Genomic DNA, 16034 nt, shown 5'->3' with positions numbered 1-16034 from the left:
AAGCCTGCCTGGTTCTTACACCCAAACCTATATACCGCTGTAGACGGCCCTCAAAATGTCAACGCTCGGTTGAGATAATTGTTAAAGAATTGGGGGACGCCCTAACTCTGCATTTATGAGGACTACCGGACGAGAAGATAGCCTTGGTGGCCGTTAACTAGGATCAAGGCTTCTCAACTGCCGTTTATCGTATTTCTCTAGCATATCATAGCGCACGCGGATATACCTCCCCTTGTCTGTCCGGGGTTCACCAATATCAATATCAATATATTCACCCCTCCTTCGTGACGTAGCAGCATATATATCCAGGGCGATCATCACCGAGGAGTTGATACCGGCTAAATCCTCGGCCCCTTTAAACATTAGCCGGCAAATAAGCATGTCGATCATCTACAGCCATCGCTCTTGGCAAGGGATAGACGATAATCCATGAACGAATCACGCAAGAAAGAGAAGCCCAAAAACCTGACGATGATCAAGTTGAGAGCCGTCATCCCGGTTTAATTAATAAGCGGTGAACTCGATGTTTGCTGCTCCGTACGCGGTACATATATGATGTCGCTCCCGGTTTTCATCCCGTTTATGGACCCGTGTTTACGTTTTCCCTCGACGAACTGGCGGAATGACGGCTCAGGATGAAAAGCAGCCCGAGGCGGCAACGGACGTTATAAAAGATGTAGAGCTCGGAGGCAACCAAGGCAGTGATGGGGATGAGATGGTATCACCGGAGCCTTGCTCAGATGAGCATAAGGCAGAAGTTGAAAGGTTAGTCTATCCAGACCGACTGCTAGATTATAACTAACTGCGTTGAGTAGGAAGCTCGTACGACGTCAAGACTGGATAATAATGCCCCAGTTTGTTGTGCTCTATCTACTGGTTCGTTTTACAGCCCTTCTTGATAAATACACTCCCATGCCAGCTAGCTGATTTACAGCAGGCCTATCTTGATCGGATAAATCTGGGAAACGCGAAACTTCAAGGCGTGGTAGAGGATGCCTTGGATGGAAACGATTCCAATTTCACCTGGGCAGCAAGTATTTTCTACTTTGGATAGTCAGTCCTTGTCTTGCCATGCCCATCATTTCGGTATAATGACTTACTTCTGTTAGTGTTTTATTCGCAGCTCCACTCACCTTATGGGGCAAACGATTTCATCCATCTAGATTCATGTTTGTATCAGTCGTTGGATGGGGTGTAGCTGCGGCAGCAGGAGCTGGTGCGTTCAACTTCGCAGGACTTGCTACATCTCGTTTCTTTATCGGTCTGTTCGAGGTAAATACACACCACCATTGCCATGCCGATTAAACCGTTGGCTAAATGACTTGCAGGCAGCCTTTGCTCCCACAGCAGTGTTCCACTTGACCCTCTGGTATACCCGCAGTGAACTAGCTCTGCGTACTTCAATATTTATTGGAATGTCTGCGTTCTCAGGTGCATTCGGTGGCCTGATTGCATATGGCATTTCCCTAATCAACACCAACATCGGCCACTGGCGGGTGCTTTTTCTAGTTGAGGGTTTGCCGACAGTTGCTTTCGCCTTTGTGGTTCTATTATGCCTTCCGGATAGGCCCGAGACGTCGAAATTCTTTAAAAGCAAGGAAGAGCAAGAAATTTCAATCAGCCGCATGAACCGCGGACAACAGAGTGAGGGTCACAATATGCTTGTCATGAAGCATGTTATCTCGGGTCTCAAGGACTGGAAAGTGTATGGTGTTGCTGTTGTCAAAATGGGACACGATGCAGCTTTGGCAACAATCTCGGTGTTCCTACCAACAATCATCAATTCTCTGGGGTATACCAAAACTCAAGCACAATATATGACCATTGGTCCATATATGGTGGCATGGGTAGTGATGCTTGGCATCAGCATCTTGTCAGATAGGCTTCAGACACGCGGGCCATTCCTCATCGGAGGAACCATGGTCGCCATCACTGGGGTTTCCTTGATGTATGCGTTCCCGGCCAAAGAAAACCCAAAAGTCGCCCTTGCAGGGGTATTCTTACTGCTGGCTGGTATCTTCCCGTGTATACCATTAGAAGTGCAGTGGGTGACTGACAATGCCGGCGCGGAGTCGAAGAAAGCAATTTCCCTCTGTATCATTGTGATCGCAGGGCATTGCTTGAGTATCCTTGCTAGCAAGAGTTTCCCTCATAACGAAGCTCCGACTTATACGCGAGGGTACAGCATCGTGCTTGCATTTTTATCAGTGAGCTGCGTGATGTCCATTACATTATATACTAGACACCGGATTGTCAATGCGCAAAGAGATAGGGAATATGGCAAGCCTAACCCTCTTGATAGAGTGGATACATCTGAGCTAGCAGATGATGCCCCGATGTTTCGATATATTCCATAGGTTCCACTTACCAATGGAACTGTATAAAAAATAATTACCGCCTGAAACTTAAGTTTCTAATTGATCTATTAACTAATTATACCCTTATCATTTGATTATACTATGACGGACCCCCTTAACTCGCATGCCGACTTTGTAATGGCGCATAAAATAATATGTTGTCCAGTCTCTGTTACGTTGGTTCGCCAGTGGGTGGCTGACCCGACACAGACCTTGTGCGATATTTTGATATTTACTTGATCCAGGATCGCCGCTTTTTCCAACACAGCTCCCTCCTAATGGTTTGGTAATAAGAGTTGGTTGGATGGTCGCGCTTTTGATCTACAGCCGTCCTTCTTAGTATTCATCTTTCTTCCCTATAATGTTGATCAGTTCGGTCTGCTCTACTACAAAGTAGGAGCCTCTACCTATAGCCCACTCTTCCATTTGCTGAACGCCTTTTTGATTTTAGCCACGCTCTGTCGATCGCATTGGCTATTCAACTAACCAGTTTTTGGTGATGTAATTATAATAACTGTGGTATCTAGCTACATTCCCATCTGAGAGAGCCTGATAAAAGGATCTAGTGGCAAATCATCGACTTGAAATCCCCTAAGTAGCCCTCCCAAACCTATCTGTTGAAAAGAGGTTAAAATATTGGGCTAATGAGATAGTATAATTCAACAGCGACGGATAAAAGAAATGTTCCCAGACGCATGGCCCAGCGCTAGGGTACCACGCGCCTCAACTGTCCATCAGGCTGCCCGATACTCTATAGGAAGCCATAATATCTTTCTACCCCCGAGAACCACCCACCGATCTTCCAGTGTAGGTATTTCAACGTCAGTTTTTATTAAACTAGAGAAAGAGGAGCACCGAATTTCAATATCATTGGATTTTCGGGTTGCCATTAGGCAAAGGCTATTGTTTGGAAATCTTCGTTTACAAATTTCACCATCCAAAGTTCTTTAGCAGCTTGCCCGTGGTAAGATCCCAAGGCGTCGCAGCCCTATCAGGCGAGCTCGACGCCAGGTACCGATCGTCCGGTGAGAAGTCTACTAAAGTAACAAAGTACGCCTGCGTACTAATTATTTTTATTCAATTGATTGATCGATCAATCGCATGTACGATGAATATATGTGGCAAGAGCAAGGAAGCGCATACCGTAAATGGTTGATGGCTTGGCATAGGTCACTAGCGGCTGAGAGAACAAAGTTAACTAAGGTTCTGGGCGCTAGCATCGCCAGGCGGGCCGACCCGCACCGCACCATACCCTAACCGGCACTCGCTACTACGCTCACTTCTGATACCTGTTCTCCCCCAACAGCTACGCCAATATGCCCTTTAATCTTATGCACAGGCATAGGAAATGTTTTACTGGCTATTTTCCGACACTGAAAGTAATACTGCCTATTCCATGGTGAGTATTCCGCATCGATATTGTTATGTTGAACCAACAAGGTGGCCCTCCACGCCCTAGGAGTGGTTATTCTCCGCCCGTTTGTCCTTTGAGTTAATATGAATCCGGAAATTTCTGACCACCACTTTTAAGGGAACTTATGCTAAGGCAAGGGAATGGATATTAATGGAGTCCAATACATCCAATAAAACTTTGACGTACATGGTCAACACCTACCTCTTCAGATGTCTTATCCTCCTTTACACAGCTCAAAAAATCGAAGGGATGAAGCTTAAGATTTTCCCAGGAAGGCCTCGCTAGGCTATTATACAACATGTTATAGAAATTCCCATGAACAAATGTGAGGCACTGCAATCCTAGGGCGTTTCTTACGAGGAATCCCTCACTGGATTATAATGCGGCCTTTGCTATGGAGTCGACTCCCCTATGACCCCCGTTTCATTTTTGCCCATCTTATAAAAGGGTATCATCTTTAACAACATTCTTCCTCTTTTCTTCTCTTCTCTCGAACAAGACTCCAACCATTCCACTTGATGGCCACGAAAACGAGTCAGTCTTCCCTCACCCTTCGTCACGCCAAGTGCAATTCCATAGGTTTAGATTATACCCTAGGTATAGCTGTGCTCGTATAAGTGCATATCTTACATCTCGAGGAGCTAGTGACTCTTGTAGCTGACTACTTACTATAGGAAACACTAAATTATACACCTAGAAGTTTACTAACATCACATCAACGACTGAATATCTCACTTTACTCTCAAAAAAATCTCACTTTTCTGCCTCACCTTTCCAATTAAATAACCAATTTCTACCATTCAAGAGTCCCACGGAATACGTTAAAACGGCGTAATCATGTCGAATACAGGAAATGGAGAGCTTCTCAAGGATCTCCTCCTCACTGGCAGTTATAGTGACTTGAAGCTCGTCTGCCATGGACAACAATTCAATGTGCACAAGAACGTGGTTTGTGCACAATCAAAGGTGCTTGCCGCGGCTTGTAAGGGCGAGTTCGAGGTACCCACCATTGTTCTATACACAAACGTGGGATACTCAAGAAACTAAACCCATTTGCTATAGGAATCACGTACAAATGTGATCAACGCTGAGGTGTTCGAACCGGAAACAGTTCGGCGGATGATCAACTTTCTATACACGAAAACATACGAGGTTAAACTTAGCGAAGGTCAGGTCAAGAACCTAGGTCAAACCTCTGGGACTAAATTTACTAATGGTATGTAACATAGCTACATTTCAGTATAACCGCGCATGGGTAGCCTGGCTGCATCAATTCGCCATTGTAACATATTGTTGCTGTTCCTAACTTAATACGTTAGGGGATGGCGGTTACATACCTATCAAATATGTTGCAGGTTATCAAAGGCCCCAGGCGAAACAAATAAAGAAGGGCCAAATGGCTGCAATCATTCTATGCCACGTGGAAGTGAATGCAATCGCAGACTACTATGACATTCCTTCTCTGCGCGACCTCGCCAATGATAATATCAAGTACATCCTCAAATGCCAGTGGGAAGTTGAGAAATTTTCCGAGATTATTGCCCACAGTATACAGTCCACCACTGATCCAAATCTTCATGATTTACTGGCTTCAACTACGGCCGAACATATTCAAGAATTACTCACAATTCCTGACCTGGGTGATTCACATGTCTCGAGTGAATTTTATATGGCCATCATTATGCATACGGGACGCAGGATTGGTGAGCTCCAGTCTCAGCTTATGACGAAGGACGTGAAGATATCTGGGGTTCAAGATGAGAACAGGCGAATTGATGAGAGAAGAAAGCTCCTCGAAACGGAGAAGATGAAAGCTGCCGAGCTCCAGACGAGTATTGATAATATGATCGAGGCCTTTAAAGACAGGTGCTCTGGGTCTGCATATACATACCACGTTATCGAGTTTGTGGGTGTGAGTCCAACCCAAAAACCCGAATATCGTATGCGGTGTTTACGGTGTGGTATCAGGTGGTAGAACGTTACGTTCTGGGCAGAACAATGAAAAGAATGGAAGTGGGCTCTAGTAATGAAAGCTTTATGATGTGGTCTTCTACGGAATGCACAATATAAGACGTGGTATTTGGACACGACCTTCTCAGCCTTAGATTAAAAAATCAAAAGCCACATAAGTATTTGTAGACACCAACATTGCTCATATATTAACTCCAACATGTTTGATATCCGTTCTCCAACATCCTTTAGCCCTCATCGTTAAATTCCTGTATCTTCCCCAGCCAGTACCTTCCAGAGCAGTTTTCCGTCGGCTTCATTAGACTCCTTTCCAACCTCCCCGCCTGCTCCAAAGCGTTGTCCAACAACAAAAACCAGCCATACGTCGTCTTTAACCTCCCTTATTAGCTTTTCACTAGGTGTGCCGCGAGGGAAGATCCGTCTCCATTCATCCCAGATACCGAATGCCTCTTCTCCCCAAGCTCGGAAGCTTACTGCCTCGATGATGGTTGGCGTAACTATCTCCTTGCCACGGAATACACCCCAGGTCACTGCATTGACGCTACCATTGTCCATCTCGGTCAAAGGGTCAGCATCAAAAGCGGCTTCGGTCGGATCTGCTGCTGGTGATGCAGGTGTTTCTGGCAAAGTCGACGATTCAAAGTCACCCGCCGCATTGGTGGCAAACCAGGCAAACTCATCGTGGCCATAGCTCTTCAGAAGAGGTTTCAGCTTTGAATGAAAGTCATCTCCTGGGCAGAAAAATTCGACAAAAGCTTTCTGGAACACGAACCCTTCCCCTCTTGGTCCCCAGCCAAATATGGGGTGGTCGTTACGCACACCATTGACGGATGGTTGGGATGCAAGTGTCCACCATCCACGCTCAACTAGTTTAAGGAGTTCAGTTCGAATGGTAGCAGTTTCAGGGTTGAGACCACCTTCTTCCTCTGCGCCACCTTCAGACCAAGGAACAGCGTGCAGTTCACTAGAAAGAAGTCGTCGGAATATGTTGCTGATGTCTTCCCTAGAGGTTGGCGTGCCCCAAAGTTTCCTAGCGACGCGTCCAGTTACATGAAGGGATGGTCCGTAGCCATCAATTTCACCGAAAGCTGGAGAGCGGGCATCACCCCAACGGCCGTTGGGGAAGTCATCCCACGTAGCTTCTCGTCCTAACGCACCAAGTCCCTCGGATATTTGCAAGGCCGTGTTACGGTTTGGCGGATTAAGGGCGGGATATCCAGCAGTGTGAGCAGACGTTTCGTGTACTGTAGAGCTTCTCTCCGATCTATCTGTACCACGCGTTAACCGGTCAACGATAACTCGGTTATGTGGCTGTGAGTTCATTGATGAAGCTCGCATCCTCGATGCATTGAATGATCTAGCATCGGATGCCGAAACTCCGTTTGATGCACCAGAAGCAGCATAGACAGCCGTCTCAAACTCAATTTCCGCATCACTAGGTGATTCAGAGGATGGAGGGATCAAGTTGCATCGTTCCAAGATAAAGGAAACCGATTTCTCCAGGTTCAGAGTATAGAAGTGGAACCCACGATGTCCAGGCGTAGTGATTTTCTTAATATCTTGGACAATTTCACTGACGATATCAACGCCTACGCGCTTCACCGCTTCATCATCTGCCTTGCACGATTCCACTCTCGCCAATATCTCAGGCGGAACTTTGGCGTGGCTTAGCTTGGTCACTCTGGTCAAGGTGTGGTGGCTCTGGATGGGCATTAACCCGGGTATAATAGGGATTGTCTTAAACGTGCCAGACTCATGATTTCGTAACATGGCCTCATACTTCTTATACGCTTCGATGTCATATGTCAACTGGGTCATGATGAAGTCCGCACCAGCTTGAGTTTTCTCAATCAAGTAGGGTAGGTCTTTTAGCGGATCTTGCACTTCCGGGTGAGACTCATCCGCATGTCCTTCGGGATAACCTGCAACACCAATGCAGAAGTAGTCACCATACTTCTTGCGGATATATTTCACAAGGTCCACAGCGTAATTAAAATCCTTGTTACTGTCATCCTCGCCATCTATATTGTATTCTTCACTCCGCGGCGGGTCTCCACGCAGGGCAAGGATGTTTCGAATCCCCAAAGCCTTCGTTTCCTCTAGAGCTTCGTCTATCAATGTTCGGTTCATGTTTGTACAGGTCAAATGAAGACATGTTGTGAGTCCGAGCTGTCTCTGGCATATTTCCGCAAGCTCGAGAGATCTGGCAGCAGTGCTTCCACCGGCACCCCATGTAACCGTAACAAATAGTGGTCGTAGGGCCTGGGAAATACGCTCTAGACGAGCTTGGAGGTTTGACGAACCCTATCAGATATGTATTCAGTTAGGATCGCAGCTCTGGCGGGGTTGGAGGGGCAACCTCACCATCTGGGTCTTTGGAGGGAAAAACTCCAGAGAAAAGTAGTTTGCATCTTTAGGAAGAGCATTTATTTTATCGGATATCTTCTCCATGGCTGCGATTCTAATCCACGAGAACTGGTCGACTTCCTCTGTGTTCTCTTCGGCTGGACACCCTGTGAAGGCGCTTGAAGAGATAGTATGCAAAACGAAACCGCTACACAGCCGGATTTGCAGCTACCTCAGTTACCGCGAGAGGTATCCAGGCAAAAGACGAGAGACTGTCTAGATATATAAATACAGTGAAGTTTTCGCCTGGTAAGAGTTCCCTTCTATGTGAGCCCAAAAGTGACATTGCCGAAGCTAACGAGTGCTTAGTAATCCTTGGATGCTTTTCTAGACTCTCAACTCTGCAGGATATGCTTCATCTCAGGGGACAGAAAAGCGCTTCCTTCGAGCTGCAACTCCTGCTGTCCTGCACCTGGGCTCAGGCTTCACCATACTGCAGGGATTTGTGAAAGATATTGCCGTTGCTATATATCTGCGCTTACATATAGGGCGTATTATGTAACTGACCAGCGAACCGAGGCAAGCTCTGAGTCTTTGACGATTGCACTTCATGCGAAGTACGGTCCCGGTATAGTCGGGATATACGTTCTGGTCAGCCTCAAAAGCCTGCTGGGGGAGTCGAGATTTGCTCATAATGCTATGAGATCCATCTTTACCCGGAAATATACCATACTTTCTCTGTTTACCAGTCCGCCATCCGGGAATTGACTCGGAGATGGTTCTCTCAGCCGCCAGATGGAACGCAAGCTCAAGGACTTATACCTCCTTTTCTTCTTATATTCATAATTACCGTTCCATATTCCGCCCTGTCCTACGCCGTCAAATCCACTCCGAACAGCCGTCCTCCTCTCGAATGCGCGCAAGGCTCCAGTCCTTCAACAACCGTCTCCCAAAGTTCCTTCGGTCATACACAACGCCCCTTTTCAATGCACCGGTCACACATATAACCTCCTTCCTGATACTGCACGAATTAACAGCTATTCTACCTCTCTTTGGCCTCGTTGGAGTCTTCCATTATGGCGGATGGCTGCCGTCCCTAGGAAATGCCGATGGCACCTCGTCAGTGGATGAAGGAGTCAGGAAGTTTGGAAAATGGCTTCGAAAGCGAGGATGGGTTCAGGAGGATGCTGAGGATACACCTACCTCAGTCGGCGGGCCAGCAACTACGAACGAGAAATTAGGACACAGCGAGGACAGCGCTGCTGAACTTGCCGCCAAGGATAACCAAGGACTGCGGTTGATACTGGAGTTTGCAACGGCATACGCGATTACGAAGGCTTTACTACCAGTAAGGATTGCGTGGAGCGTATGGGCCACCCCCTGGTTTGCAAGGACCGTTATCGGACCCTTAGGCCAGGCCGTTACGCGTGTGACAACTGCATATAAACGAAGATAGATTTGATGCTTTTATTCTCCAAATATTTGCACATCTCAAGACAGCAAGATTGGTATAGAATCGATCAATCTAGTCTTTCCTTAAAGAAGGGTTTATTTTTTTTTGGTCTCATCAAGTCGTTCCCCCTTCCATTATGCTTGACAAAAGGAGCTATCCCTAACGTCGTCCATTTATGGCTTCTCGTAGATCCAGTCGAATTGGCTGTGCTTGTACTGGAGGACCTCACCCTCCTTGAACCAGAGAGCGATTTCCTTCTTGGCGTTCTCGACGCTGTCGGAACCGTGGCAGACGTTGCGGCCGACATCCTGAAGAACGGGTTAGTTTTTTTCTAGGAAACATGCCTCCGGGAGCTAGGATAGGATTCCAACTCACAATGGCGTAGTCGCCACGGATGGTGCCAGGGGCAGAGTCGAGAGGGTTGGTGGCACCGAGGATGACTGGAGAGAACGTTGTTAGACGTCCAATTCTCATTTTATCAAAGAAAATATTGGGATCACATACCACGGCCGGTCTTGACGGCATCACGGCCTTCCCAGACCATGGCGCAGATTGGTCCGCTGAGCATGTCTGGACAGGTGTTAGCAAGAGCTTCAAGATACCTCTATAGCAGAAGGGAACGAGGGCCAACTAACAGGTCACGAGTCCCTTGAAGAAAGGCTTGTTGGAGAGATCAGCATAGTGAGTCTCGAGGTGCTCCTTGGAGGGAGTGACGAGCTTGATGGCAGCGAGTTTGAATCTAGCAGAGGCCGTTCGATCAGGATTTGGCTGTATAGGAGGGGTAATGGAAACAACTCACCCGCGGGCCTCAAATCGGGAGATGATTGGGCCAACGAGACCACGCTGGAAGCTCAGAGGTCAGCTTCTGCTTCCAGAGTACAGCATCACAGACTGCTGAAGCGTGAAAGGTGATACAATGCAGGCCATACCTGGACACCATCGGGCTTGATAGCGATGAAACTAGTATAGCAGTAAGCACCTGTTCGACGTCTACGTGGACAGCTGGGGGGGCCAAGTGGCACTTACGTTTGTTCGGTAGACATCTTGAGCGGTCGTGAGACGAGAACTAGATAGCTGTTATGTGGTGGTATGTGTCAATTGGAGTTGTAGACGGAGGAGGGAGGAGGAAGTCGTTTTTATGTGCGGGCTTTTGGAGGGGCAGAAAAAGCGGTGGTTCCCGTGCCAAGACCTGCATGCTCGCCCTGGCTGCTTTTACCCGTGGCATCTTCAAACCTCAGACCAGCTTTGTATATACACACAACAGCAGACAGCTTCAAGACACCGCGAGAAGCTGCAGGTTGGAGTGTCTAGCAACCCCAATGGTTCTACGATAAGCATTCTACTGTTTCATTTGCGTACTTCAGACATGGCGCCGTCCCGGGCAAGCCATCCACGATGGTCACCGTCATTGTTGATCATCACCATCGTGTCGTTTTTCGCCGTCCCAGCAGGTAAGCCGGTGCTTTGTATCATTGCAATGGTGGCCTCTGTCTAACGTACGATAATCTAGTCATGGTTAAACACGAAAATTTCAAGACGTGCTCGCAGTCTGGCTTCTGCCAACGCAACCGAAACTATGCAGACAACGCAGCCAGCCAGGCGTCGGCATGGACCTCCCCTTTCGACCTTGAAGCCGGCTCTTTAACGTTCTCGAATGGCCAATTGCTTGGAACTGTCATCAAGACTGTGGGGGATAATGAGAAAGTTCGGTTCCCCCTGGTGGCATCGTTCTTGGAATCCGGTGTTGCACGCATCACAATCGACGAGGAACGCCGAGTGAAGGGAGACATTAAATTACGTCGTGACAGTATTGTTAGGAAGGAACGATATAACGAGGCCTCTAAATGGGCGATCACCGGTGACATGAAGCTCAGCTCGGAGGCTGAATTCAGCACCGACAAGGCCTCGGGAACCAGCAAGGTCCAGTATGGCCCAGAGAAGAAATTCGAAGCTGTCATTAAGCATTCTCCCTTTGAAGTCTACTTCCAGAGGGATGGCCAGACCCAGATCCAGCTTAACTCCAAGGGTCTTCTCAACATAGAGGAATGGAGGCCAAGAGACGAAACACCCGAATCTGAATCCGAGTCCAAGACCGGCGGCGTAGACGACAGCACCTGGTGGGACGAGTCATTTGGAGGAAACACGGATTCTAAACCAAGAGGGCCAGAGAGCGTGGGTCTTGATATCAGCTTCCCTGGTTACGAGCATGTTTTTGGAATCCCGGAGCACGCTGACTCCATGTCCCTGAAACAAACGAGGTAAGTCTAATCTACGACACGCACTTGGCCATTGCAAGTTACTGATTGATAAAAAGGGGCGGCGAGGGACAGCACACTGAGCCATACCGAATGTACAACTCGGATGTGTTCGAATATGAGCTGAGCAGCCCAATGACGCTCTATGGATCAATTCCATTTATGCAGGCTCACCGTAAAGATTCTACAGTTGGAGTCTTCTGGCTAAATGCCGCGGAAACCTGGGTCGATATTATCAAGACCACAACCTCTCCCAACCCCATGTCTCTTGGTGTAGAAGCATCGACCTCCACGGAGACCCATTGGTTCTCGGAAAGTGGACAGTTTGACGTCTTTGTTTTCCTGGGCCCAACGCCTGATGCGATCTCCAAGACATACGGAGAACTTACCGGCTTCACGCAGCTTCCACAACAGTTCGCCATCGCGTACCACCAATGTCGCTGGAACTACGTCACTGATGAGGATGTGAAAGACGTTGACCGCAAGTTTGACATGTACCAAATACCATACGATATCATCTGGCTTGACATTGAATACACCGACGGGAAGAAATACTTCACTTGGGATCCTCACACCTTCCCTGACCCGATTGGAATGCAGAAGCAGCTTGATGCGTCCGAACGCAAGCTTGTGTATATCATCGACCCCCATATTAAAAATGAGGCTAATTATCCCATTGTTGATGAAATGAAGAAGAAAGAACTAGCTGTTCTGAACAAAGATGGAAGTATTTACGAGGGATGGTGCTGGCCTGGCTCATCTCACTGGGTGGACTGCTTCAAGCCAGCCGCCATTGATTGGTGGGTCGGTCTCTTCAAATATGACAGCTTCAAGGGAACTGCTTCCAACTCGTGGCTTTGGAACGATATGAATGAGCCCTCTGTCTTCAACGGACCTGAGACAACCATGCCAAAGGACAACATCCACCACGGTAACTGGGAACATCGTGACGTCCACAACATTAACGGACTGACGTTCGTCAATGCCACATACAACGCGCTCATTGAGCGCAAGAAGGGAGAGATCAGACGTCCCTTTGTTCTTACTCGCTCTTTCTACGCTGGATCGCAACGAATGGGCGCTATGTGGACTGGAGACAACCAGGCAAACTGGGAACACTTGGCGGCTTCGTTCCCTATGGTTCTTAACAACGGAATTGCCGGTTTCCCCTTCGCCGGAGCAGACGTTGGAGGGTTCTTCGGAAACCCAAGCAAAGAACTTCTCGCTAGATGGTACCAGGCAGGTGCCTTCTACCCATTCTTCCGTGCCCATGCACACATCGACACCCGCAGAAGAGAGCCATATATGGTCGGCGAACCATACCGGGATATAATTGCACAGGCTATTCGAGTCCGATACCAACTTTTGCCCGCCTGGTATACTGAGTTCCATCGTGCCTCCGTCAACGGTTCTCCGATTGTCCGACCACAATATTATGTACATCCATCCGACGAGCAAGGCTTTGCCATCGATGACCAGCTCTATCTCGGCCGTACAGGACTTCTGGTGAAGCCCGTTGTCACTGAAGGCGCTACAAGCGTTGATATTTACATCTCCGATGAGGAGAAGTACTATGACTACTTTGATTTCGCCATATACCAAGGAGCCAGAAAGAAGCACACTGTCAATGCCCCTCTAGAGAAGATCCCGATACTAATGCAGGGTGGCCATATCATCCCAAGAAAGGATAGACCGCGTCGAAGCAGCGGATTGATGAAGTACGATCCATACACGCTTGTCGTTGTCCTAGACAGCAAGGGCCAAGCAGAGGGTGAATTATACGTTGATGACGGTGAAACATTTGATTACCAGCAAGGAGCATACATCCACCGCCAATTCTCCTTCTCAGGCACCTCTCTGTCCTCTAGCGACCAAGCCACCAGTGGCGCCAAAACGAGCCAATATCTAAAGAAGATGACCGAAGTGCTCGTTGAGAAGATAATTCTTGTTGGCATCCCCAGCGACTGGAAGAGTAGAGACACCGTGTTGGTTTTGGAAGATGGTGCAAAGTCTGGTGTTAAAGCCAGCTTGGAATGGCATGCTGCGGAGGACGGCAAGGCAGCGTATGCGGTTGTTAAGAAACCAGGAGTGTCGATCACCAAATCATGGAAGATCGACTTTGCTTAAACAGCCTCTCCGCAAATTCGTTAGCGATATATGCTGTTTAAATATTTGGATAGAAGTTTGTGGCTGGTTCTTGAGTTTAAGAACCCTATATATGTAGCGTTTGATTGTGTTTCGGATTGGTAAATACAGTTGGTTTTCTGCACCCTTAATTTGGCAACCTTGACCAATAAATTGCAACCTCCTCATGATTAGCATCTACAACATCTATGACAACAACAACGCCGGCCTTATGAGAGAGTCTTTGCCTATCATTTATGTCGCCCCTGAGCTCCACGAGCTTACGAAGTATGACGTTGGTGCTTTGATCGCCAAGTTTGCCGAGGAACATAGATAATCCATCTCAAACTTTTCTCGCCAGGGACACAGCCTTACCCCGAGCTTGAAGGTGCAGGCAGGTTTCATGAAAACCAACGCTACCAGGCTTCCCCGATCTATACGGAACTTGCTTTTTACCCTGGACAGTCCTATCGCGCATTGGACTCGCCTGCCAGCTTAAATCTCTCCCCACATCATCGACGCTCATACCCGCAACGACCGAGACATTGACAGGGATTGTCCGACCATACTCCCGGCACCGCGATCGAGCTATCTATATTCCCCCGATCGTACGCAAAGAATGAGCTGGACTGTGTGAGCGTCAGTCACTGTTGCGGCTGAACGAATATCGAGAAGCGGGTCGGCGTCAACGCAAGGAAGGGGTTATATATACAGCTATCAGGGTCTGGATACCTATATCGGGTAGATATGTGGTTACTTACCTTCTTGCTCGACTATGGGGCTCCGCCGCTGTATGTCCTCTACTATTTTCTGGTCGCACGATTCCATGGCATTATCTATTGTTCGCTGCTAACAGTCTGATGCCACTAGTCTTGTCCTCTCCCCGGTCCTGTCATATTCCGACCAGATTATGAGCATACATAAGACAAAAACCTCGGGTGGATTTTCGTTGGATATACCACTTATCATGCTGGTGGCTTCTATTTTCAAGTGCGTCTGATTCTATTACGTTCAAACCTATTCAACAACTCTCCGGGCTCGGTAAACTGCGGAAGGACACCAATTAACGGTCATTTCCATATAGGATATTCTACTGGTTTGGGGCATATTACTCAGTCCCTTTATTAGTACAGGCGATCTCGATGATCGGTGTGCAAGTGATCTTACTGAAAGTTGCCCTGGATAATCGACCGTTGTCTGGCGTCGAGCATACACCATTTAGCGGGCAAGGATCCGGGTCTGGGGGCGGATTTGTTCGGCCGTATGGGTTCTGGCAGTGGAAGTCAGCTCGCCCGTATGTTATTCTACCATTCATTTTCAACCCCTCTATTACATTTTTCTCACAACACTCGACGTTCGTATCATTCTAATTATTTTTGATTATAGATACTGGATCTTCCTCGCATATTTCACTTTGTCCCTTCTAGTCATCCATGTCGTCCTCCCTCCACTCTCAAATTCTCCCGCATACATAGAACTACTAGGCTTCAGCGGGCTCGGCGTCGAAGCTTTCCTCCCAATTCCTCAGATCATCTCCAACCAGCGTTCACGGTCTTGCAAAGGCTTCCGTCCTTCCGTCCTCGTATCCTGGCTACTTGGAGATGCTATGAAGATGAGCTTTTTCTTTTTCAGCGGCGGTTCAATTCCGCTGTCATTTAGGGTGTGTGGAGTTTTTCAGTGCTTTTGCGACATTTATCTAGGGTTTCAATTTTACAGGTTCGGGGACTGGCGTTCATGGACAGCGAATGATCTACCATCTCTTAATCGATGGGGTATGAAGTCAACGGATATGCAGATGTCATGAAGATCAACAGGTGACTCGTTTTAGAGCTCATACTATTTTCCTTGTTTATATATACGAGTGTAATTATAATTCTACGATTCTGCCAATCATGGCGAAATTTTGGGATAGTCTACCAACTTGACCAACACATCCATAGCAACTGATATAGGCTCACTTTTACTATCAATTTGAAATATCTCGAGTACAGACCAGGGAGGCTTATGAAACGCTAAGTAATTACCTAATTTCCTAATCTATATACATAACTGCGTGTGAGTAAAGCAACCATTTCTGATACTAGAGTTGGAGAATAATTCATATAACGATTTAT

General features: G+C 47.6%; 6 protein-coding genes across 6 annotated transcripts; 4 read left to right on the top strand and 2 right to left on the bottom strand.

The window, feature by feature from the left end:
- Window positions 1-622: 622 nt before the first annotated feature.
- Window positions 623-2357, top strand: GIQ15_06486 (uncharacterized protein; the record flags this gene model as incomplete). The annotated part of the gene is made up of 5 exons (XM_033553903.1): window positions 623-765; window positions 816-876; window positions 938-1053; window positions 1110-1272; window positions 1329-2357. 5 exons carry the CDS (start codon window positions 623-625, stop codon window positions 2355-2357), a joined length of 1512 nt encoding a protein of 503 aa, XP_033403418.1.
- Window positions 2358-4608: 2251 nt separating this feature from the next.
- On the top strand, window positions 4609-5795 carry GIQ15_06485 (uncharacterized protein; the record flags this gene model as incomplete). Its single annotated transcript, XM_033553902.1, has 4 exons — window positions 4609-4770; window positions 4834-4987; window positions 5091-5683; window positions 5766-5795. 4 exons carry the CDS (start codon window positions 4609-4611, stop codon window positions 5793-5795), a joined length of 939 nt encoding a protein of 312 aa, XP_033403417.1.
- Window positions 5796-5982: 187 nt separating this feature from the next.
- Window positions 5983-8193, bottom strand: GIQ15_06484 (uncharacterized protein; the record flags this gene model as incomplete). The annotated part of the gene is made up of 2 exons (XM_033553901.1): window positions 5983-8046; window positions 8107-8193. 2 exons carry the CDS (start codon window positions 8191-8193, stop codon window positions 5983-5985), a joined length of 2151 nt encoding a protein of 716 aa, XP_033403416.1.
- An 808-nt stretch (window positions 8194-9001) lies between these two features.
- GIQ15_06483 (uncharacterized protein) lies at window positions 9002-9544 on the top strand (the record flags this gene model as incomplete). Its single annotated transcript, XM_033553900.1, has 1 exon — window positions 9002-9544. The coding sequence occupies one exon, from the start codon at window positions 9002-9004 to the stop codon at window positions 9542-9544; it is 543 nt and encodes a 180-aa protein (XP_033403415.1).
- Window positions 9545-9714: 170 nt separating this feature from the next.
- GIQ15_06482 (nucleoside diphosphate kinase A) lies at window positions 9715-10584 on the bottom strand (the record flags this gene model as incomplete). The annotated part of the gene is made up of 7 exons (XM_033553899.1): window positions 9715-9849; window positions 9917-9981; window positions 10046-10111; window positions 10177-10280; window positions 10341-10384; window positions 10471-10501; window positions 10568-10584. 7 exons carry the CDS (start codon window positions 10582-10584, stop codon window positions 9715-9717), a joined length of 462 nt encoding a protein of 153 aa, XP_033403414.1.
- A 323-nt stretch (window positions 10585-10907) lies between these two features.
- Window positions 10908-13923, top strand: GIQ15_06481 (neutral alpha-glucosidase AB; the record flags this gene model as incomplete). Its single annotated transcript, XM_033553898.1, has 3 exons — window positions 10908-10992; window positions 11052-11799; window positions 11856-13923. The coding sequence occupies 3 exons, from the start codon at window positions 10908-10910 to the stop codon at window positions 13921-13923; spliced, it is 2901 nt and encodes a 966-aa protein (XP_033403413.1).
- Window positions 13924-16034: the final 2111 nt, after the last annotated feature.

The sequence above is a fragment of the Arthroderma uncinatum genome, assembly GCF_011692745.1.
Source record: "Arthroderma uncinatum strain CBS 119779 chromosome Unknown scaffold5, whole genome shotgun sequence".
In the NCBI taxonomy this organism is placed as follows: domain Eukaryota; kingdom Fungi; phylum Ascomycota; class Eurotiomycetes; order Onygenales; family Arthrodermataceae; genus Arthroderma; species Arthroderma uncinatum.
Note: the sequence above shows the minus strand (reverse complement) of the source record. Positions and strands in the feature narration are given on the sequence as shown.